The following is a 19,158-nucleotide window of genomic DNA, read 5'->3' as shown; positions in this document are numbered from 1 at the left end:
GAAGAATTTCCAGATGCGGTCAGACTCTCTTTAGCGAAAAAGTGAGACATGAATATGTTATCTGAGCACTTGACATGCATGCCAAGAATGCTTTCCTTCCACAGATAATGAAGCATTTGGGAGCAGAACAGTCTGCTGATTTGGATAATAAATGAGTCAGTAACCGCCCCCCTCCCCCCCACAACACACACACCCCTCTGGCCCCGTGGGACCCAACACAGTCCTTGGAATTGTATGGGATTCTTTCAATTCTGCTTCTAGCTCTTGGCCCCATCTTCCGGCAAAGGATAAAGCAGCACACCTATGGACAGAGTTCCCTCTGCGTTTCCTGGGTGTGGCACTTCACTATTACCCCTTTATTAAAAGGGAAGTGGTCATTCCCCATCGTTTTGTGGGCGACCATCTGTCTAACCTTTTACACGGCTTTCTGAGACTACAGTCATCAGAGCAGTGACAAGAGAAAGCTACATGTCAGTCACTAAGTCTAAAGTGTCCAGGCTTCTGGGAGGCCCGGAATATGCTTTAGGGGGTAAGTGTCGATTATGAAGGAGAGGCGAGTGAAGCTGGCTCCCTGAGCCGGGGAGGTAATTACTTGTCAGTGTCTGACGCTGCTGTAAAGTCCCTTTTGGGAGACACCTGGTTGTCTGTCAGAAAGGAGGTCTCCCGGTTTTGTGCTCCCGAAGCAGCCACAGTTAGTCCTGGCAGGTTAAATGGGGATGCATGTTTCTGGGCAATGGCTGATGAGCTCTGTTTATCCTCAGTGAGAGTTCCTGTGACTGACTTTGGTAACGACCCGTCACCCCTGCAATGCCAGGGCGCCCTGTCATGCTGCGTTTAAGGAACAAAGGAAGGAATGAAGGAAAGTCAACTGTATAATCAGCAACTTTTAAGGCCAGAAAACACCAGGTACCTAAGCATGGGCAATCCGGCGGGGCCACACCCCACAAGGAGGCCTTAATGCTTCCAGATGTCCCTGCAGGACGACCACAGGCTTCTGGTCTCCTGATAAGGCCGGCGCCCGGGTCAGCGGGAGACGGCACCGTTGGCTTGATTCATGGGCTCTGTCCACGCGGGTTAAAGGGCACCCTCTGGACCACGCTGTGCAAGAACAGGCCAGGCTGAGGCTTAGCCTCACCTTCCGAGACACACACTTTCTCCCTCCATCCAGGACTAAAATGCAGCCCAGAGCCCAGAGCCCAGGAACGTAACTTCCACTCCAGAATTCCGTCAGCCATCTCCCTGCTTTTTAAGTGTTTGGCTTCTGTTGAGAAAAACAAAAAAAGTCGAAGCCAACCTAATCCTGACCCATTTCAGGAACTTGGCTATTCAGCTCATACTCAGGCATGTGCAGAAAGAAGAAAAAGAAAAAAAAATTATTTGAGCCCATGGCTGAGATCAGCAGACTGTGTGTGTGTGTGTGTGTGTGTGTGTGTGTGTGTGTGTGTAGGGAGGGGAGAAAGGGGAAGTAAAGAGGGAAAGAGGAGAAGGGGGAACAGACGGGAGGCGGGGGGAGAGATTGAGAGCGAGCGAGAGAGATGTTTTTATATTTCTGACCAAAATTTTGGAGTTTAAATTTGCTCTTGGAAGCCTCTATATTTGACAAGTGATTTAGCCCTTTTTATTTTTATTTAAAAAATATATATTTCAGAGGAAGGGAGAGGGAGAGAGAGATAGAAACATAAATGATGAGAGAGAATCACTGACTGGCTGCCTCTTGCATGTCCCGCACTGGGGTCTGAGCTCACAACCCGGGCGGGCATGTGCCCCGAGCAGAAATTGAACCATAACCTCCTGGTGGGTGGGTCAGCAGCCTTCAGGGTCCACAGTGGCTGGAAGACAAGGTCAGGGATGACGTTGGAGGCAGAGGATATTGGCCTAAAGGTGGGTTGTGCACGGTTTTGCACTTCATGGTTTTGGCCATTAAGAAAGATTTCCTTGTTGATTTTTAAAATTATTTTCTTTTTATAGCAAACCTCAGGGTGTCTGAGGGTCACACAGAGAAATATTCAGGAGTGGAAGTCAGTAAGTTCGCAAACGGTTAACGGGCTCCTACCTGCCTGAGTAAAACATTTGCGAGGAGGAGAGGTTGAGGAAAGAGGCATCTCTATGGGGCGCTCAGTTTTGAATTTTTGTTTATTTGGACTGTATGGAGAGAGCAAAGAGAATGGCCTAGGACAGGAAAAAGAGAATTAAAGGAATAATGATCAGGCCCAGGCTCAGTAGCTGTTGGTTAGAGTCCTCCCAATAGCCCAAGGTTGCAGGTTCAATCTCCAGTCAGGGCACATACAAGAAGCAACCAAGGGCCCTAACTGGTTTGGCTCAGTGGATAGAGCGTCGGCCTGCGGACTGAAAGGTCCCAGGTTCGATTCCGGTCAAGGGCATGTACCTAGGTTGCGGGCACATTCCCAGGAGGTGTTGTAGGAGGCAGCTGATGGATGTTTCTCTCTCATCGATGTTTCCAACTCTCTATCCCTCTCCCTTTCTCTCTGTAAAAAAAAATCAATAAAATATATTAAAAAAAAGAAGCAACCAAGGAATGCCACCTAAGTGGAACAACACATCCATGTCTGTCTGTCTGTCTCTTATGATCTTTTGTGGAAGGAAAGTGGGGAAATGACTAAGTAACAGCCCAGCTCCACAGAGGGAGCTAGGCAACTATTTCCCATTTTAGCTCAGAAAAGGTCAGAGAAATTAGAGCATGGAGAATTGAGGATAGTCCTAAAAAACGCACTTCCAGTGGTACCAGGAAGGCTCAGCGCAGGGCACTGAGGGGAAACACAGCTCCATTGTACTGGGGAGATGTCCTGATTGTATTCTGTTCAAAGGCACAGGGTTAGATCATATAATCCCCAAATCCACCCCAGGGCCAGAAATCTGTCTCCTGCCTGGGAGGGGTTTCCTTCCCCCCTTCCCTCTCTTATCCCCTCATCTTACAGCATAAGCTGTGTTATGAATGGCTCACTTCACATGACATCATTGAAGTGACAGGATATCGAGGAAAAGAATGCACTTCACCCACGGACTTTGCATCCTGGGGAGGGTTCCTCAGCCTTGACCTCTTATAACAGGCACCTCCCTCCCGGGATGAACGAGTGGGATAGGGCGAGTCCTTGAATTGTTACCGAAAAAACAGAGGGTAAAGGAGGAGAAAAAAAGAGCATGTGCTCACCACTGGGGAGAGCAGTAGACGCTGGGGTGGGAGCTGGGGAGTGAGTGGTTCGATTCTGCTTTGGGTTCGTTGCTGAGCTGCTTTAAAGTGCCAGGCCTGGCTTATGTACAAGCTCAACCTTGGCCTCCAGCAGGCCTGCTGCAGGGGAGACTTCTTGTTGCAATTACCCTCCGTGCACAACCAAGTCATAAAACCCAGGATGTTTCTCATGCAAAATGCGCCCCCACAGCCAGCCAGCTTTAGAAACCGATGTTCCTGTCAAGGCTGTTGCCAGCGAGTGAGCGATCGGCTTTGAGGCAGAAAGCTCCCCCGGAGGGAGCGCCCATGAGCACCCCCCCACCAGACTCCTCAATGTCCAATGCGGACACTGTGCCCCGGCAGCGTGGGGGTGCCGGGGTACCGTGGGGGCAGCATTTCCAAGGAGAGAAACCAAATAGGGCTAAAATCAAGGAGAGAGAATTCTCAGGAAACTGACTTGGCAGGGCCTTCATATGCAAATATCACATTACAAACTCCTGAGACAGCGCTGGTCCCCCCTAGCCCTCCCCAATGAAGGTCTCAGTGAGACCCGCCTGAGCAGTCCTTGCCTCCTTCACTTTTCTCCATAGCATTTACTAGGGGGTATTATACACTACGTCTGTCTTATTTATGCATTATTTGTCTCTCTCCACCCGAATATTCACGAGGTCTGGAAATGAGGATGTTTTTGTCTGTTTCGTTCCCCACAGTAAGCCAGCGCTTGGCATACGGTGAGTGCAAAGTATTTGCTGAGTCGGGCACAGACCGAATATACAGCCACGGGTCGGGCTGAGATCTCTGAGACCGAGTGTAGAAACAAGGAGACGCTGGGCCCTGCAGAAGTTGGGGAGATGAGAAGAGCCAGCGAGAAAGGCAAAACCAAGGGAATGTGCTGGCCTGGAAACCAAGGAAGTCAAGAGGCCGTGGGAATGACCTTCTGCCAGTTACCAGGCTTTTCTTGAGACAGAACCATCTGGAGTTGACGCAGGAGCAGGTAGCCTTGCATATTCTGCATAAGCTTGAGTTTCAACCTACACTTAGGTTTTATGAACCAATGCGTCATGCTCTGAGAAGCTTTATGGGTGCTGTGGACCTTGCCTGCAGAAAAATGCATCCAGGCAATTGTCATGACTGCAGACAGTTGCTGGGGTTTCCCGAGTCAGTGACGTCTACCCCGGAAGTCAGGTCCACACCCAACACCCCGACCTCTCCCCAGAGAGGTCTTCTTATGGCGTGAACCACGCTGTCTCAATGTAAACATTCGGGTGTTGCAGGTCTCCTGGCTTCTCCAGGTGTTTCCAAAGGTTAGAATGAGTGAACCTCCTGGGCCCTCGGGTGGAACACAGAACGGGAATGAGCTGGTTCAAGTCTGAAAGCAACAGTGAAACGAAGGAGAACTCACCACCACCTCCTGGACGTGAAACATCTCTGCGCCTCCAGGTGACAGTCGATTAGGGAGAGAGATGCTGACGGATGCCCCGGGAAGGGTGCTTGGCCCGGTGTTATAGACCTGTGGGTGTGAGACGCACACAGCACGTTTTAATGGAAGCAAGGGTCTTCATTTCATGCCATGCAGTATAGACCCGGAAATTATTTGAAGGGATACACGGAGGTTCTAAGGTTTGGGATCTAGAAATATCAGATGATGGGAGATTTCAATGTTCTTGTCTTCTTCCTGCCAGAAAGGATTTCTTTTTATAGATCTAGACCAGCGGTTCTCAACCTTCCTCATGCCGTGACCCTTTAATACAGTTCCTCGTGTTGTGGTGACCCCCAATTTCATTGTTACAAATGGAACATAATTAAAGCATAGTGATTCATCACAAAACAATAAGTAATTATATATGTGTCTTCCAATGGTCTTAGGCCACCCCTGTGAAAGGGTTGTTCGACCCCCAAAGGGGTCGCAACCCACAGGTTGAGAACCGCTGATAGACATTTACTCAAAACTACAGAATTCAGATATAATCTAGTTCAGTGATTCTCAACTTTAGCATATATCAGAGTAACCAGAAGGGCTTGTTAAAACATAGATTGAGGGGAGGGTCATGCCCAGAGTCTCTGACATAGCAGGTTTGGTGTGTGTGTGTGTGTGTGTGTGTGTGTATGGGTTAAATGATTTGCATTTCTAACAGGCTCCCAGGAATCATACTTTGAGAACCACGGATCTGGCCAAACCCCTTTTGTTTTACAGTTTGAGATAACTGAGACCCTCAAAGACAAAGTAGGTTGTCCTAAAACCAAATGATCTCACCTACAGAAAGGGCTGTTTTACTATACTGCCCAGCTGACTTGGTTTCTCCATAACTTGCAGGTCATTACTTGCTAATATTGTTCGATGACATCTGTGAGCCTCATGCCTGTCCCAGCATTTGGTCCTGTAAAACGTTAGCCCTCTCATCCCCACCCCAACCCCCGTCCTTCCTATATTCTGTCTCCAGCGGCCCATCATCTCCTGAGGAATGAGAGAAAAGGTGGCGGCCACAGAGAGACCAATAAGGGAAAGGAGATGGAGCAAAGGATGAACATGAGACTCAAGGAGAAAATGGAATATGAAAGAAAAAAAAGATGGGTAGATGTGTAGAGGCAGGAAGTCGATTAGTGGTGGCCTAGGGTTGGAGTGTAGGGGAGATGGGGAGTGTGGTGGGCAGCAAAGACATCCATGTCCTAATCTGTGAAATAAGGAGCTTAACTTGGATTATCCAGGCGGGTGCAGTGTAATCACATGGGTCCTTATATAGGGAAGAAGGCGACAGAGTCAGAATCAGGGAGGTGTGTTGTGAGAAGGGCTTGTTAACGTAAAGAAACAATCAAACCTGTAAAGAACTTTTACGAGTTTCTTTGAGCCAAACTGTCAATTATTGCCGGGAAGCAGAATCTCAACATACTGGGAATAATGCTCCGGAGGATGGCGGGTTTTCTACTTTGTTTTAAACATTACAGTCAAAAGAGAAGACGTGAGTGAGTTACATGGACTCCATTGGTGATGGATGAGGGAGGCGGGAGAAAGCAAAGCGGGGACACCTCTGGGATTGGATAAAAAGTAAAATGATAGACACACACTTCTTTCACTTAGGTGGGTGCTGGATAGTTCACAGTCAACGATGAACTCAGTAACAATGAGGAGATCTGTGGTCTCCGCAGAGCGGTGCCTGCGCTTTGAGGGGTCCAGAAAAAGGAAAATTACTTTGACTTTCCAACAATATGTTATCGTAGATGCAAAAAGACCACAGACAGGCTCAGTTAAGGTAAAGACTGACCTTTGTCAGGGAAGATACCGGCTTAGGACATGACTACCCACCAGAAACTGCTTTTAGTTAAAGTTTTCATTTCAGACCATCCTTTGTGGTTACTTCAAGTCTCTGAGTTTGCAAGGCCACCACACAGGCCTCCCCTGAGCTGGCAGGTGAGCATGTGGCCCCTTTTTGTCCACAGAGTGAACCAGCCATCGCTGGCTTGGAAGAGGAGGGGGACCCCGAGCCAGAGAATGCGGCCGCCTCTAGAAGCTGGAAGAGGCAGGAAAACAGATTCTCCCCTGGAGGCTCCAGAAAGGCACGCAGCCCTGCTGACACCAAGGTTTCAGCCGGCGAGGCCCATTTGGACTTCTGGGCGGCAGCTCTCTAAGATGAATGTGTGTTGTTTTAGGCCTCTCTGTTTGAGGCAATTAGTTATAGCAGCAACAGGAAACTAATAGAGGGATAAGGAGATTCTTTTATTTGGGGGGGGGGGGTGATGACATGTTCTAAAATTAGATTAGGGTGATCGTTGCCCAGTTCTGCAAATGTACGAAAAACCACTGAATTGTACACTTTAAAAGGGTGAACGTGAAGGTATGTGAATGATAGCTCAATAAGATGTTATTATTATTTATTTTTTTAAAAAAGATGGGTTAGGAGCAAGAGAAAGGAAGAAGTGAAATGCTACTCCACCGCCTGGGGGCCAGAGAGAGAATTCAGGGGCTTCAGGTGCCTCTGAAGTTGAGGTCAGAAGGGCAGCGCCAGGAGATGGCACACACGACAGAACGTATCAGGATCCGGCTCCAGCCAGCTCCTCCCTAAAAAACCGTGTCTTCATTTTTTTTTTTTTGCAATAGTTGGTTCTACTTCAAAGAACAGACAAAAAAAAAATAATGATAGAGCAGATGAGCTGTCATTGCCAACTCTTGACTCAAAAGGAACAAAATTCACCAAGAACAACAACCCTAAGACACAAGACAAGGAAGGGGGATGTCCAATCACAACTGAAATAACTGATCTGAAGTGAAACATGAGACACAGAATGGAGAGGAAACCCACTGGCCTGTCTGGGAGACCCCAGGTAGAGGTGAGTGGGGGGAGGAAAGAAGAAGTGGATTTGGTTGGCGTCACTTCACCATCAGGGCCACAGCCACGGGAGAGCTTGCATTGCCACATCCATTCATTTTTAACAAATTTTCACATTTCATTCTCTGCAAATGCTCTGTGCAGCATCTGCATTATTTTCCACAATTTTTCAGGTAAGGGAGTCAATCGACTCTTGATTTAAAAACAAACACACACACACACACACACACACACACACCGGATAAAAGCCTATCATTGGTCAACAAATTATCTGTCTCTGTTAAGAAATCCCTGGTGAAATGTAGGATCCAGTCCTAAGACTAGTATGCCTGCTTTTCTTCCATCTGCATTTGCAGTGGAGTCTTTAATCAATTACGTAGCTTATTGAACAATAGCTTTTAAAAGGCACGGCAACATCTCTTTATCTAAAAAGTCTTAAAAAAAAAAAAAGTCTTGTGTTCTCCTGCAGGAGTGATGTCGCCAGAACAAGGAAAGAGAAGCGATCTGTCCACACTCCTGACCCCATCCTCCCCCGGTACTTCCCCCTCTTGGCCATCAGCGTCATCAATGTGGCCGGTGGCCTTCCTGCAGATGGTCACAATAATGACAATTACACCGGAAAATGGGCCGTGAGAGAATGCCCAAGGAAACTGTCGGCTTTGCTAACACAAGAGAACCTCCCGATCAGTGACACACGCACCCCCCTCTTACAGTCCCCGCCAGCTCCCTTAATCCTCACGGAATGGCCTATTCTTCCTCCGGCAACTGGGAATCGCGAGGGTTATCTAAGGCCATGTCCATCACTCCTCCAGGGGCCCGGTTCTCTAGCTCGTCTCCTAAGTCAGGTCGGATGTCTAGAAATACGAAACCTTAAGCTCCCTGTATGAATGCCTTCAGAGAAACGTGACTCAACCACATGCCCTCAGATTTTTTTTTTAAGAGGATGATAACATTTTTGTATCTTTTGTGCAACTGCTGTTCCTTATTGCTTTCTGCTCTACATTCCATGGCATGTGCCATGCGAACCCTTTTACATTTTTATTTTTTGTTAATCTTCACCCGAGAATATTTTCCCATTGATTTTTAAGGAGAGTGGAAGAGAGAGGGAGAGGCAGAGAGAAACATCGATGTGAGAGAGACACATCGATTGGTTGCCTCCTGCATGAGCCCTGACTAGGGCCCGGGCCTGGGAGGAGACTACAACCAAGGAACATGCCCTTGACTGGAATCGAACCCGAGACCTTTTGGTCTGCAGGCCGATGCTCTATCCACTGAGCCAAACCGGCCAGGGTGAACCCTTTTAAATAATTTTCTTGACTGTGTCTTTTGTTGCAGGACACCTAAGAACTTTAGGCGTAGGTAAGTAATTACAATGAAAGTGACTTAAGGAAAATGAAATAACTCCCTCTGGCCTTTATCTGTTGGTTTTTTCTTCCCCTGTCCAATTACCAAAACCAATGGAGAAAAATAAATGAATTCTGAGCAGCAAGTCGGAAAGAGAGGTCCTGTTCACAGCAATTGCTCTAAGGTCTCAGAAGCAGGTCTGACCCCTCCCCCGCCCCCCCACAGATCAGGCCTGGGGAGTGACAGCTGGGCCTGGCTGGCCCGGAGGCGGAGGTGCACCCTCTCCGAGCTGGGGCCATGTGCTGTCCATCCTGGCTGCTGAGGTCTCTCGTCTGGGAGAACATTTCGGGGAGAGGAAGCCCATCGTTTGTGAGCCCCCACAAATGTTTTACTGCCTCGTTCTCTGGACCTTCACCCCGTCACTATTTGTCATCCCCTTGGTCCATCTATGAGTAGCCACGGGTAAATAAAATAAAATTTATTTGACCACAGGAATGAGTGCCAGACTAGGAAACCACCTTCTCCATGGGGAAGGACGTAGAGGAGGCAGGGGACAGCTCTGGGCCAAGCGGGGTGTCTGCTCAATGCCCGGCCTGTCCTGGCCTCGGCCCCGCCTCTCCCAGCTCTGGGCCCTGCAGCCTGGCCTAAGTGTCCCTGTGTTCGTCAACGGAGGAGAACGGACTGGATGATGCTGGGGCCCCTCTGGCTTTGTGGTCAGAGTCTCACGTGGAACAGGGCTGGCCTGAGGACCTGTGCCTTAGAGCAGGTGGGCACACTGTGGCCTGCAGGCCCCAGCTGGCCTGCCACCTGTCTCCATACAGCCCGGGAGCTAAGAATGGTTTTACATTTTTAAATGACTGGGGGGAGGGGGAGTATAAAAAAAAAAGTAACATTTTATGACACATGAAAATGACGTAAAATTCCAATTTCAGTGTCCATCACCACGGTTTTGTGTCTGCGTCGCCCAGGGCTGCTTTTGCGCTACAGGAGTTGAATAGTTGCCCCAGAGACGGCATGACCTGCCCAGCCCAACATACTTGCCCTCCAGCCCTTTTCAGAAAGTCTGCCCACCCCTGGCTTAGAGAAGGAACGCTGTCCCTTGGATGGCCAGTCCACAGCACGTGGCCCTGAGAACCCAGGAGGAAGGGGACGTGGCAAATCCTCGAGGCTGCCCTGCCCGTATGGGAGCCTGATGGAGAACTGGAAGGGTCCTTTGCGGCCATTTGGGCCGGGATGCCGGCCTGGGCCTCAGCACCAGGAGGCCTTCTGGTGGTCGCATGCACTTCTTCCTCCAAGTGTTGAAAAGCAAGGGGGTCTACACAGCAGAGCACCAGCCAGGGAAGGCAGGAATTCCGTGTGAGCTCGCAGAAAACACGTACGCACATACACCACACTCCAGCCCAACAGGCTGGGAACGGTGTCTCCTGGAAATAGCCTGGCCCTCAAGTTGCCTGTTGGATACATCCCAGGGGCCCTCCCGTGGGTCCCCGTGACAGAGCCGGTCTGCAAGGGTGGGTACCTGAAGGGTGACGTTGAGGGGCTGGAAGTGACACGGCAGGTCCTCCAGCTGAATGAAGTTGGCCGCGGCCACAGACTCGCCGTACACAAAGGAGGTTGGAGACACGATTCTGAAAAAGGAAACCACGACATCCATCATTCCAGCCCGTGGTCACGCGGCCCAAGGTCACCCCTGTCCTGAGAACCCAGCCATCTGGCTCGGGAACCTGGCTGTCCCCGGTGCCTTCCAGAAATTGCTCTCCTTCTGGACTTGGCACTTCTCTCTCCCGTTCACGGACACGGCCAGACGTATGCTTTCTAAGCAGACGTTTCCAACAGTGACTTCTCACCGCAGGTCAAATCAACAAGCTGCATATGTAACTATGTCCTGGGATTATATTTCTAAAATGACAAGGAAGGCTCTGGTAGCTTTGACTTCAGGTTTAAAAAAAAACAACCGGATTAGAAAATTATTCATGTTCTGTTTTGTCCCTGAAAAACTTCCTGTAAAGTGAGAAAGATCACGGCAAGCTTTTAGGAAATAAGCGTAAGTGAATTATAGATTTGGCATCCTAAACTCCACCCGGTGACAGATTCATTTAAAAATGCAAATTTGTCAAACTATTCAAAATTTTCAGAAATTCGGCCTTGAAAGTGGAGGCTGAGCGATGGCAGCATTTTTCTTCAGGTTTCTCGCAGGGGCTGTGTGAGATGTGATGAAGCACGCAAGCTCAGTTTATAGCACGCTTTCCACGCTGCCCGTATCAACACGTCTGAGATGAGACGAAGCCTAGAGTCACTCAAATTTCCAGACCAATAATGGGTTCTAGATGAGATTCTAGAAGCTGCCCACTGGCCTAAACACCAACAAGGTAAGATTTGGGGTACCAAGTCTGAATGGACAGCAATGCATCTATTTTCAACTTAAGTGTACTCCTTTAGAAATGTATTGTCAAATGGCAGGACTGGTTCCTGTGCTCGCCCTGTTTTGTGGTCCTGGAGGGATCAGAGGTTGACCCATGTGTTTAACCGATGGCTTCATCTGAGGCTGTTCGCACCTCCCGGTGAGGCCGCCCAGGGCCCGACAGCAGGATCAGACAACAGGCTCAAGGGAGCCAGTGTTTTCTCTGTGGTCCCCGGGGACAGGGCTGGGTTCAGGGCACATTCTCACTGTGCCTCTGACGAAAAAGTAAATAAACTACATGGTTAAAAACAGAACCGTGAACAAAGGCAAATCTACATGCTAATGAGCAAATATATTCCACCAGTGCCTCAAGCCTGAAGCCCGTGATGAAACATGCCAGGAGCGCGGGCCTGCCCCTTCCCGGGCACCCGGCAGCGGGCGCTATGGCGGTGATGGCTCCTTCTGCGCTGCATTCGCGTTTCTACTGCTGGCCACCGGGGCCCAGAGCACTTAAAAACTGAAAAGAGAGAAACTCTGAACCCCCAGAAGGTCAGCTTGCATTCGGGGAAAAGTTCCATGGATCCTCATTTGATCCAAATGGATTATGCAAATGCTTTCCCCACCATCCATGAGGTTATGTGCTCTGTTACCTGAAGTCTGAAGCAGGAACTGGGTTCTCACTTTCCCAGGCCTGGGCTTTGGCTGGTAACTGGCAGGGCTGTTTTGGGGCCGCAGGCCTGCTTTCCAGCAATGCCAGCAGCCCATGGATGGCATGGACTTCCCCCGCCAGGGGGTGGGCCCATCCTGAGAGTCCCCTGCCCACTCCAGACCAGCAGACATTGGGCAGAGCTGCCGGCTCTGCAGGAGGGGCTAACAGAGACACAAAGCCAGCACCACTGCGAGCCAGCCAGGCATTGGGACAGCGCTGGCTGCAGCCTCTGGCTGGCCCCACAGCCGCTGGCTGAGATGTGAGTCCCAGGAACCACGCTGCCTGCTACCACAAGGCACTCTGGAGGGGTGGATGCTGGGATACTGCATAAAGAGGTGGACGGGACATTCAACGAAATGAAGGGCTTTAAACTTGTCGTCAAGCTTCTTGCGTTACCTACCGGGTGGGTGGGTGGTGGGGAAAGAGGGGACAATGAGGAGGGAGGAGGGCATGAGTCCCTGGAGCTGAGCCTTCACCCTGCATTTCAGAGCGGGGGAGACTGGAGGTGGCGGGGCCACTGACTCCAGGCTACACGTGCAAATTCAAGACATTCAAGACAGGCACAGTGTCCCCTGCAGAGCACCTCCGTGATCTGGCCACCCAGGCCTGGGCGACTCACCCCGTGATGGACGTGTCCACTTCGTGCAGCAGCGGCACCACCAGTGTGAGGGTGTTGTCGTGCAGGGACTCGGAGCGCTCCGTGTTGCCGCTGTGCGGGAAGAGCAGAGTGGACGCGGTCAGCACCGGGCTCCGGGCAGCAGCCTCGTGTGCTCCGTGGCAGAGCTCAAGCTACATCCCCCCAGGGCCGCTCTGCGCCTGGTGCGTCCTCAGCTCTGTTTCTGGGCCCTGTACAGAGGGGCGCCCTATTGTCTCGGTTGTGTTCCCTCACAAAGATGTGGGGAGCGGACCCCGGGAAACACGAGTGGAGAAGAGAGACAAGGCAGGGGAGGAAGACAATGAAGGCATGTGACCCAGGAGGTGAGGGCTGTGGGTCTGGCTGGGGAACTCCGGGAGGCAGTCTTCCCAGCAGAGGGCAGGGAGCTGGGCCCTGGTCCTGCACTGACTCCTGAGACCGGCTGCTGCTGGGGGAGGGGGAGTGGGGCCATTAACTTCCTGGCACCTGCCCTGTGCTCACAGGTGAGTGGGCTCCGGACAGAGGAAGCCTCAGGCAGGTGGTGGGTGCCGGGAGCAGGTGAGTGCCGAGGGGTATGGATGGGCACTGGCAGCGTGAGTACTGTATGGGTGCTTGTTCCAGGAATAGCGGACCAGCAAGGTTAGGGCACCGCAGCCAGGAAGGGATGTGCCAGACTTCACAGCCGTTTCCCACCTGGAGGCGGCGCCCTTTTTCCAGGGACAGGCAAGCCCAGGAGAGGGGCCCCGACCAACCCCGTCACCAGCAATGGTCTGGGAGCTCCCGCTGTGGGCTTGAGGCTACAGGGTGTCCATAGACAGGCATCCCCTTTGGGGTGAGAAAGCACAGGACTGGGATTCTTGTGAGGTCATCCTGGAAAGGCAAAAGCCAGGGAGCAGCAGCTGTGTGGCTGCTGTGCCAGGGACTCCCCACCTGGGACAGGTAAGAAGCAGAGACACTGGGTAACGGGCCCCAGGGACCCATAGCAAACCAGGTTAGCCTGACTCTTTCCCAAGTGGGGCTTTTCTAATGGGATCCCCTTGCCTGATCCTAGGGCTGGAGGCTTGGGGGGGGGGGGGGCGGGGAGAAATGGGAAGAAGGAAGAGGAGGAAAAGACGAGAGAAGACCTAGCTCCCCTTTAGTATTTAAGTAAATCTCAAATATGAATCGCGATGATTATCGCAGGGAAGTGACCGCCTTGGTCAAAGGCATGGCTGTGGGGTGCATGTCGCTGGGCCCGACATTTACGGTTGTTTCTATCTCATGGCGTGAATATGGGGCTCCAGCAGTCAGCCAAGTTCACCCTCCGGGGTGGACATGAGTCTCCCAGACCCGCTGAGGTTCGTGCACCTCTCCCATCACACCGTTCCCTGCCCATGTGCAGAGTTCCCGCCTCCCCTCCCCCTCCCCCCGGCCCTCCCGCTCCCCCACTGCCTTCCTCTCCCACCCAGCAAGTGCTGAATGCAACACTACTTAAATAGCGCTCACATCCCCTCTCCCTCTCTCCCCTATTGTTCTGAAACAATGCCGCTCCCGACCCTGACCCCAGACTCCTCATCTGTCTTCCGCCTATGGGGTGACACCCATTGCTCAGAGGGCAACCACCACCCTTTGCAAAAGCAGCAGGTGCCTCACTTCCTTGTCCTTCCTTCCCAGGGCAACGAAAGCCGGAGGATCACTGCTGTGGGCAGACCAGAGAGGAGGCCCGCACGCACACGGATGGGGTGGCAACCCCGGGCCTGCCCTTCCTCCCCCAGCATCCTGCCAGGTCTGCGGAATCAGTTCCTGCTGGAAGCGCCACCCCTTGCCCTGCCATTTGTCCAGCCACCTGTGGCCGTTGGCAGCTCCGGCCCAGCAGTGTCGTCTGTCATCAGGGGCCTGCTCCAGACGAGCTAAGTTGACAAGTTGAGATAAAGAGGCCAGACATCAAAAGGCTTCCAGTCATCCTGCAAGCGCGTGACTTGGGACGCTTCCCCGCGGCCGGCAAAGCTCGGCTGCTGAGAGGGGAGCTCTTGAGAAACTGTTTACTCTCAACATTGTGTCCTCCTGAATCCACACGTGGGCAAGAGGCCTTCAAAGGGTGGTGACGGGAAGAAGGCGGGATCCTAGCTTTCAAGATAAGGAGCTTTCCGCCAGGGCAGGAAGTGGAGGGCTGTGGGTGCCCTCAGGGGCAGTGAGACCAGATTGGCACCAAAGTCTGGAAATATTCGGCTGTGTATGCAACAGATAATACAGCTTCCTTAACAGTTGTGATTCAAAGAATTAGGAGATCTGATCTTTAATAGTTAAGCTGCCGATGCTAGGGTGTCTCCCCATGCTATACAGAAGGAGGTGTTCTTGAATTTAGTAAGTTGTTAGCGCTGTATGTGGTAAACAGTAGCTTAATATTTGGTAAATATTTGCTTGATAGACATCTGCCGAGTGAAAAGGCGTCCCAGAGGGCAGACTCAACAGCAGAAGCGGAAGGTATCTCTGGCCGCCTATAGGCTGAGGTTGGGCTGGGTTTCCCCTTTTCCAAAGGGTAAGAGTCAGCTCTGAACACCTGCAGAGCCCAGTGAGCGCTCACAGCACCTGTTACCCTAGGCCTTGCCTGTCCCATAAGCCCTGCTGTGAGCCTGGAGGGCTCAGAAGCTGCCCAGGAAAAGGGGAGAGGGCCAGTAAGAGCAAGATGGCGCCCCCAAGGCAAGTGTCCCTCCACACTGTTGTCATGGATTTGGGAACTTGCTTGGAGACCTGAAGGACGGACGGCAGGACTTTGTATCACCCAAGAGTGAGCTAAGAATGCATAGGACCCTCCTAGATGTCCTCCAAGGACAGGGAACAAGAGATGGGGAAGCTGTGCAAGCAGAACTAGATAAGAACCCCCCTTCGCTCCCCCCCCCCCACCCCCATCTGGTTCCACCAGCGCTTTAGGGCTTTATCACGGCATAACCATTTTCTCCTCCTCCTCAGCATCCTGGGCATCCTGGGCATCATGGCCAGAACTTCGTCTTCTCGGGTTCCAGCAGTACTTACCTTTGGGAAACAAAGTTGAAATTCTTCTTACCTCTGAGCAGTAATGATGAAGCTGAGAACTTCTTCTTCTCCAGACAGATGGCTCGTATCAAAGATGACGCTGAATTCATACTAGAAGAGAGACGTTTGGCATCAGCAGGCATTCCAAATTGAACTGTTAGCTACAACCTTCCCCACTTATGGCCCCTGGAAACTCAAGCTTTATTTGTATGCACATATATTTTATTAATGTTTTTTTTTTTATTTTAGAGAGAGAGGGAGGGAGGGAGAGAAGGGGAGAGAGAGAGAGAGAGAGAGAGAGAGAGAGAGAGAGAGAGAGAAACATCAATGTAAGAGAGAAACAGCGATCAGTTGCTTCCCATACCCACCCCAATCAGGGGTTGAATCCACAACTTGGGTATGTGCCCTGACCGGGAATGGAACCAGTGATCTTTCAGTACATTGGACAATGCTCAACCAACTGAGCCACATGGCCAGGCTTGTATGCATATCTTTTTGATCGTCAGTTCTGAGACACGGCTTTAACAGTAAAACCACCCGCCAAGAGGCACACGGTCTTTTTCAACAACTGAGATTCTCTTTAGGAAGTGATATGTTTGTCTCTTAAACCAGGACTTTCTAAATTTCACTCACACACCACGTTCCCAATTGTTGGCCACATCTGCATACCCTATCACCTGTGATATTTACTTCATATTTTTATGGCCTCAGTCACTTTGTCTAAAGACTATTTTAAAAGGAAAATGTATACCATGATCACAGACTGGAATCCAAGATCACTTGGCATAAAAAGATGTCTGTCACTCAGCAGACATCATCAAACAGGTATAATGAACACAAAGCCATGCTCACTCTTGTTGCCTGCCGAAGACGCTGAGGCTAAGGTCTATTCTATTTTGGTAAGAGGGAGATAAACCAGTGACAGCGAGGTGCTACAGGTATGTTATACTGTTGTAGACCTTATCCTGGATGTGGTCAGAATTGAAAAAGCGTTGAAAAGGTAATAACTTTCTCACTGTAAGAGTCAATGTTATTTAGTGCCGTGGCCATATATCACCTAAAATCATCTCAGGTACCTCCAGTGGTGAGCATCCTGTGATTTGGGGAACACTGCCCTAAGCACATGTTCTTTACTACATATATACACATACACACACACACACACGCTCATACATTATACACATGCATGCACACACATATGTATATATCAGGCATGTGTACGAATGTGGGAGGAACCCTTGGGTTGGGGTTAGAGAACCAGGCTCTATCACAAACTGACCATGTGATCATCGCCAAGACACTTAACCTAGATTCTTACATTCCTTTAAGCTCTGAGAGTCTATGACTTATTTAGTAACTAAATGGTTAGATTCCTTGATGAATAATTCTAGGCTATAGTCTAACGTTGCAAGACTTGGATCTACTGAACTGAATGCCACCTGAAAGGACCGGACCTTGGACCGTTACATGGGACCATCATCTACAGTGGCCACTGAGCATCCCTATCTAGACAGATGTTTCTGTTCCCGTGGGACTTGTCAGCTGACAGGGGTCAGGACAGGAAGCAAAGCTGGACGACACAAAGGAAGGAAAGTCAAGGGTCTCGTCCCAGCAAAGAGTCAGAACTGGCAGGAGATGTGAACACCCTGGACATCAAGGTGAGGTGAGAAGCAAAAGATCTGGGCAAGAAACCAAATCAGAGACAGAGGCCTGGGAGAACAGAAGGTCAGAGACACAGCTAGGCAGAGTAAGCCGGCCGTGCAGTCATGATGCTTGGCTGGTGGTCTGGAGCCCAGTGACCACAGGGTCTGGGGGATCAGGAAGGGCAAGCCAGGCTGTGGACAGAGGGAGCCCATGTCCCTGCCGAGTCACTTCTTGAGCTTTTTCCAGGGAATTTCCCCCAGATCCCTGACTCTATGTTTACCCTTGCCACAGGTCTTAGCCTCTGTATGTGGGAGGACAGCAGTGCATCCTCACGTAGGGAAAAAAGTCAATATTCCAACATTCATACTTCTGTTGGTTCCATGACTATTTTGAAAATTAATGAATTTTGACAAAATTTAATGCCCCAGATTTCCATAGCGCCTTGTTTTCATTTTTATGATGACCTTCTCGTCATGGCAAGTGATCCTGGGTCTACTTGTGACAGGGATATCAATTCTCCTTTAAAAATAATCTTTAGACTAAAACTAGGAAGGCACACCTTAGGTTTGACGTGGGATGTAGGCTGAATTTCATAATAAATTGGCAACTGTGAAGAATCCAATTGTCTATTTTCTATTGCTCAATAGATTTCCATTAAATTTGTGAGTGATGTGCCACATACATCACTCTCAGACATTGGGCCATTATATTGATTTCCACGGTTCAGGGTAATCCTTCCTCATCCGACTTGGAGTCTAACAGAACGTGGCCTCTGTTCTTCCAGCGACTAGTAACCCCTTTTCCAAGGCCAGCCACCTTCACATTTCCCTCCGCCTGGGATGCGTGTAGGCAGCTGAGAAAGAGAACCAGAAAAAGGCCCAGCAATCACGGATGTATTGGGAAGAGCTACAGACTTTTGGAGCAGGTTCTTTCAATGAGGCCGATGGGTTCAATGATTTTTAAGAAATAAGCAAATCTTTCTCACTAGAACATTTCCAAAATTGGTTTACTAAACAGCTACCATGTACTGGGGCCAGAAAGTCTTAGGAATTATGATGACTTGATTCTATGACATAGGCAGGAGAGAAGGATCAAGCTTTCATTTATTCTAGGGGAGGGGGGGGTGGTGGTGGAGGAAGATGACCTTTTCTTCAAATCACAGCAGGAAATACAGCTTCCATTTCGTAAGGCAGGCCTTGTCTTTTAGATTCTAGTTTTGTCTCCAAAAATCGCATCTTCTACGTACGCCTTTCTGCATCTCCTTATAATGATGGCACATGTGAGAATGCCCCGTGAGTGTCTGAATTATGTTGTGCCATGGTATTGCTTGAGCTTAGAAAACGCGGCTCCTTATAAACATCTAAATGGCTGTCATTTCTTTTACTTAAAAAAGTGAAGGGCAAGACAATTATTTATGTTTTAAGCATTTTAAGAAGTCTCTTAAGAAAACTGTGAGGGCCCAGGGGGGTCAGGACTGTGGGTCACTAGGCCAGACCACCCACATCGTCTCCTATGTTGCCTCTGGGACTCAAAGTGGTGTGCACTGTCCCAGGAAAAAATCATTTCAAGGAGGCCAACCAGATGCTGCCAAATTGCCAAGACCATGCTGTGTCTCTCGTATTTGGGGCATATCATGTGGGTCAAAGAGAAAGCCCACGTGACCATGGCCCCTCTGGAGTAGACTGCCATGGACAGAGGGTTACCATACCCCAACTCCTGCAGGAGGAAACCCCGGAGGAGGCAGCTGGCGGAGTCAGGGGCTGGTGGGAGGGTCTGGGGGCTGCTCCCACGGAAGTGCCCCACTCCGCCCCTTACCTTCGACTTGGACCTCATGAAAGGGAATCCCACGCTGCATTTGAGGAAGTCCGATTCCAGCAGTTCACAGGAAATGCCCATTTCCTCCTG

At 50.3% G+C, this 19,158-nt stretch overlaps 1 protein-coding gene across 1 annotated transcript in view; it reads right to left on the bottom strand.

Moving 5' to 3' along the window:
• ITGA9 (integrin subunit alpha 9) overlaps window positions 1–19,158 on the bottom strand; it is a 249,627-nt gene that overhangs the window by 44,323 nt on the left and 186,146 nt on the right. Inside the window, exons 17-21 of the mRNA XM_081105874.1 lie at window positions 19,069–19,155; window positions 15,641–15,720; window positions 12,583–12,672; window positions 10,373–10,481; window positions 4,590–4,697 (exon numbers count right to left, since the gene is read on the bottom strand). Coding sequence (XP_080962000.1) covers window positions 4,590–4,697; window positions 10,373–10,481; window positions 12,583–12,672; window positions 15,641–15,720; window positions 19,069–19,155 — 474 coding nt within the window. The remainder of the gene's footprint in view (window positions 1–4,589; window positions 4,698–10,372; window positions 10,482–12,582; window positions 12,673–15,640; window positions 15,721–19,068; window positions 19,156–19,158) is intronic.

The sequence above is a fragment of the Myotis nattereri genome, assembly GCF_964212035.1.
Source record: "Myotis nattereri genome assembly, chromosome: 14".
In the NCBI taxonomy this organism is placed as follows: Eukaryota; Metazoa; Chordata; class Mammalia; order Chiroptera; family Vespertilionidae; genus Myotis; species Myotis nattereri.
This window is presented reverse-complemented; position numbering and strand designations above follow the sequence as displayed.